General features: G+C 41.2%; 1 protein-coding gene across 2 annotated transcripts in view; it reads left to right on the top strand.

The window, feature by feature from the left end:
* PLP1 (proteolipid protein 1) overlaps nucleotides 1-4952 on the top strand; it is a 15438-nt gene extending 10486 nt beyond the window's left edge. Inside the window, exons 4-7 of one of the 2 annotated variants that reach the window (XM_024747635.1) lie at nucleotides 226-394; nucleotides 826-899; nucleotides 1687-1752; nucleotides 2843-4952. In XM_024747635.1, coding sequence (XP_024603403.1) covers nucleotides 226-394; nucleotides 826-899; nucleotides 1687-1752; nucleotides 2843-2914 — 381 coding nt within the window. In that variant the 3' untranslated portion in view covers nucleotides 2915-4952. The remainder of the gene's footprint in view (nucleotides 1-225; nucleotides 395-825; nucleotides 900-1686; nucleotides 1753-2842) is intronic. The other variant, XM_024747636.1, reaches the window with a different exon arrangement.
* Nucleotides 4953-5153: the final 201 nt, after the last annotated feature.

The raw sequence follows: 5153 nt of genomic DNA, 5'->3' as shown, positions 1-5153 counted from the left end.
AACCCCCACCCATTCCCCCCACCCTCTGTCATATTTGGGGCCAGTTCTCTAGTAGATACTGCCAATGACATTTGGTAGAGGTGCCCTGCTTACTAATTTCATTTGGTGGAAATCCCTGGAACCTGGTTTCATGTCTGGTACATGCCATTCCAGGATCTCCTTGTTTATATTTCAATGTCTGCAGGCTGATGTTGATTTCTAACCACCCCATGTCAATTGTTTTAGTTTGTGGGCATCACCTATGCCCTGACCATTGTGTGGCTCCTGGTGTTTGCCTGCTCTGCTGTGCCTGTGTACATTTACTTCAACACTTGGACCACTTGCCAGTCTATTGCCACCCCCAGCAAGACCTCTGCCAGTATAGGCAGTCTCTGTGCTGATGCCAGAATGTATGGTGAGTTAAGGTGGCTTGGCTCCCCTACCCCCTATCGAAGCACTATATATTTGGTTCTTAGAGTAAGGAAGGTGGTAATTATGGGGAAAAATAAAAATATGGATGCTTGGATCTAGTTTGTTAATCCTTCTCATTGGAACTGGAGAGGTTTCTTCCCTGAGAAGGGAACTTCTTGGAGGTGGTGGGAGTTTTCTTGGCTCTTTGCACTGCTCTACCCCAGTTGACTGCTGTCCCCAACCCAGAAGCAGCACATTTCAATAACGAACAAAAAAATTTGCAACTGTTTTTTTGGGTAAATCTTTAGAAAAGAGGATCCTGATTGTCAGTAGGACCCAACTTTTCAGCCAGGATGATTAAAGATGGAAGAAGTGCTCCATATAGCCCCATAACTCTGTGAAGCTTACCTTGGTTGATATTTGTGTCTTACGTAGGTGTTCTCCCATGGAATGCCTTCCCTGGCAAGGTGTGTGGCTCCAACCTTCTGTCCATCTGCAAAACAGCTGAGGTGAGTGGGGCATTGGGTTATTTTACAGTGGAATGGCTAGTAACATAAAATTTCTACCCAACTTTGATTTTAAGGACCACAATTTCTTTTTGCTGGATTTTGAGTTAGCAAATTGCCTTCTATAAAATATTGCCTGAGCCAATGAGCATACATGGTAAAATATCTATTTTCCTTAAAGCTGCAGAGAAAGCCTTCCATTCTAAGACTTCCTCCCTTAAAAGAGAAATTTTTAGCTCTAGGTAAAGGTAGAGCTTAATGGCAAAATCCCCCAAGTGAAAATTTTCATTCTTTTACTTAAAAACCTTACCAAGAAAATGGGTTGTGCCCAGACATACGTAGGTTTTATAAAACACATTTAGTTTGGAACGTCTCAATCTCATTTAAAAAGAAAGTACATTTGAAAAAGGAAACACTGTATTGAGAATGGATATTATACACAAAGGAGGCAGGGGAATAAAAGTAAATCCTGAGGAACAAGGCAGTAAACTATTTCTTTGAAAGCAAAATGTTTTGGGATCCTGGGCACAACCCAGGGGAATCAGTTGATTATTTGGGAAGACCATACTATTTTATGAGTATTCTGTGTTCTGGGTGCTATGGGGTCAGGTGCTATGGTGTACATTGAAGAATGGGAGGCCTACACTCACGGATGTAACAACTTAGTTAGAGATGCCAAATTAACACACAGAAAGATATCAACACGTTCAGAAAGTTGCACTCATGATCCACAGCAGAGTCTATTTCAGCTGTTGCAAGACCCAGTTCTCCCTTTTGCATTTTCTTACAGTTCCAAATGACCTTCCACCTGTTTATTGCTGCATTTGTGGGGGCCGCAGCAACACTGGTTTCCCTGGTGAGTTGTCTTTTAATGATCTTGGAAAATAAGTGGTCCTGGGATAGCTTGGGTACAGCTATGCTGAAAGGTAAAAAGAGGTAGATTCCTTCTAACCTTGAAGTGCTGGAGAAAAGCTGCTGGGCAGAGACAGCAGAGTGTAGAGACTGTGGCCTTCTACTTTGGGTTGGCAAAGCAGAAAATTTTCGGAAATGAGATAAGAACAAGCAAAGTGGTGTGAGGAAGAGGAAAGAGATTCGTGGTCAAGAATAATAAGAGCATTTACAGAGCATGTAACATTGCCAGGTGCGTTGCAGTCAGAAATTATAGTTAATTCTCAACACATTCCGGTCAGATCGGTGACAAGAACACTGAGACCTTACTAAACATGATTCTTGGTAGCCTGGAATTCTATATACTGTAAATAGGAATCATCTTGGATGCTCTCCAAGGGATTTAGTTACTCTCTTGAAAATACTGGAAGGACCTCTTAACATTATTAGAATTGTTATTATGGATGGTGTTTTGGCTCAGTGTCAATGTAGTGCATTCATTGTTCAGATTAAGAACCCGGGGTACTGAAGGGTGAAGCAATTTATCTCCGGTCATTGAATAAGTGGTGATCAACCAAGGATCAGCTTGCAGCACTCCTGGCCCCCACCGCTGAGGCTTTTCTACGGAGTCGAGTTGTTCCTCATCTTGTGAAATAAATAGATGCATTAAGCAGGGGAAGGCTGTGATGCACGGTGTGGCTATGCGTCTACAGCAAGCACCCTATGAATCCAGGTCGCTCAGACACGTAAGATATGATGGCAGAGCCCAGTTAGTGTTCACTTTCCTGAGGAAAAGTCAGTGCTGGGCTGAGCAGAGGTGTGGGAAAATTCCTTGTCGAGTTGATTCTCTGGGCCTGGGCCATTGGAAGGAAATGTCTCAGAGAGGACTTCTAGTGAAGTTTACAGGGCAAAAGCCTGGATGTGCTGCTTTTTGCAGAACAGGAGTTTTTTTTCTTTATTTAACTATGATTTTATTTCTACCCTTCCTCGTTCCCAAAAGGATTGGAGGAGGGAGCCTTTTCTACTCTCACTCATATTCTCTCTTCTCTTACCTACAGCTCACCTTCATGATTGCTGCCACTTACAACTTTGCCGTCCTGAAACTCATGGGCCGAGGCACCAAGTTCTGATATCCTGTAGAAATTTTCCTTTCTCTAATAGCGAGGCTCTAACCACACAGCCTACAATGCTGCGTCTCCCATGTTAACTCTTTGCCTTTGCCACTGACTGGCCCTCTTCTTACTTGACGAGTGTAACAAGAAAGGAGAGTCTCGTGGTGATTAATGTCTCTCCGTGGACTCTCCCCTCTTACGTACCTCTTTTAGTCATTTTGCTTCATAGCTGGTTCCTGCTAGAAATGGGAAATGCTTAAGATGGTGACTCCCCAACTGCAAGTCACAAAGAAATGGAGGCTCAATTCAATTTTCAAGCATCTCCTGAGGACCAGGAAGTGTTTTCTTCTCAAAGGGCACTTCCACTGATGGAAACAAAGTGGAAAGAAAGATGCTCAGGTAGAGAAAAGGGATGTACCTGGCCCCCTTGCCATTTTGGGGGCCAAATATATCCTCGTTGATGTACAAAACCGAGAACTCATTCCTGTCTCCCTATTACCATTGAAGATAGAAGAAAAAAAGAATGCCAGCAAAACAATAAGAGCATTTGCCCAAATCTACCTATTGCAGCTGGGAGAAGGGGGTCAAAGCAAGGATCTTTCACCCATAGAAAGAGAGCACTGACCCCGATGGCAATGGACTATTTAAGCCCTAACTCAGCCAACCTTACTTACGGCATAAGGGAGCGTAGTGTCTGTGGAGACAAAGGGGGCACCTGGCCTTATACCTCGTTAGAGAAGAGAAACAAGGTGTTGTCAGCATTTTCTCACTCCCTTCTCCTTGATAACAGCTACCATGACAACCCTGTGGTTTCCAAGGAGCTGAGGATAGAGAGAAACTAGCTCATACGAAAAAAGACTGGCCTAAGGAGCAGCAGTTGCTAGAGGCTAACGGTGTAAACTGAGCCAGCCCTCTGGTAGACACAGGATAGATAACTCTTTGGATAGCATGTCTTCTTTCTGTTAATTAGTTGTGTACTTCGGCCTCTGTCATATCTTCACAATGGTGCTCTTTTCATGGGGTATTATCCATTCAGTCATAGCAGGTGATTTGAAGATCTTGATTTGTTTCAGAATGATACACATTTCACATTTTTCAGTTTGTCTATCGCTTGTTCGGGGTTGTACCAGAAAGGTCTGGAGAATGATTCTTTGGTTATGATTCTTTAACAAATGAAAATTGGACATTAAAAAACGCAAATGATGTGTAAAATTGGCTAGTTATTGCATCTCTTGGGATTTTAGACCAATTATTCCGTCCTTTGCAGAAACAGATCTGGTGAATTTGAACCTCAATTTGAATAACCTATTTGATCATTCTTTCTAGCTAGCGGGAGATGATTTGATTTAGCAATGTTACCTTGGTGTATTAAAGAGTTAGGTTTAACATACAGGTTATTCTCTCCTGGTGCAGATCATATAACTGAATGCACCAGCCATCAGCTATTCAGTTGGTAAGCTTCCATGGAAAAGGAAAAGTGGAAAGAGTTTGAAATTCGAATAGCTCCCAGGTTTCAGTCTTCCCTTTCTGTGTTTGGGTTTTAACTTTGGGTTAAAAAATAAAAAGTTGATTTGTCTTTATTAAGGGAAAGATTTTATGGGTATGGCTGTATGTGGCTCTGTTGCTGTAAAGAGTCGTTTTGTTTTCTCCCCCAAAGTGGTTTCAACAACGTTTAAGGAGATGTAAGGTTTACAAAAAGACACTTGATATTTGCTTTCAGAACAGTATACAAGACAAGCTTCCAGACTGCATAGAGGGAGCAGATGGAAAAGGTTCTGTAAGAAACCAATCAAGATCAAGGAAAGTGGAGTAATCCATACCTTGTGTTTTGTTTTGATTTAATAACATAACAAATAACCAACCCTTCCCTGAAAACCTCCCATGCATACATACACACATATACACACATGAAGAGAGTTAATCAACTGAAAGTGTTTCCTTCATTTCTGATATAGAATTCCATTTTTAACACACATAAAGGATAAACTTTTAGAAACTTATCTTACAAAATGTATTTTATAAAATTAAAGAAAATAAAATTAAGAATGTTCTCAAACGCTGTGGCTTTTGATTGAATTGTTCTATTTAACCCTACAATAGCAACTCAAAATAATTGTACTTTTATTGTGCTTTGTTTAAGGAGCTTATTTATTTTTCAGGTCATACAAGTCATTCCCACAACAATTTTCTGAAATAAAGAGTAGATAAATCACTTCTATTTTTATAGCTGGAGGCACTAAGAAATAGAGGCAAATAA

Source organism: Neophocaena asiaeorientalis, unplaced genomic scaffold (genome assembly GCF_003031525.2).
Source record: "Neophocaena asiaeorientalis asiaeorientalis breed wild unplaced genomic scaffold, Neophocaena_asiaeorientalis_V1.1 scaffold917, whole genome shotgun sequence".
Taxonomy (NCBI): Eukaryota; Metazoa; Chordata; class Mammalia; order Artiodactyla; family Phocoenidae; genus Neophocaena; species Neophocaena asiaeorientalis.
The sequence above is the reverse complement of the archived record's forward strand: the minus strand, read 5'-3'. Positions and strand labels throughout refer to the sequence as shown.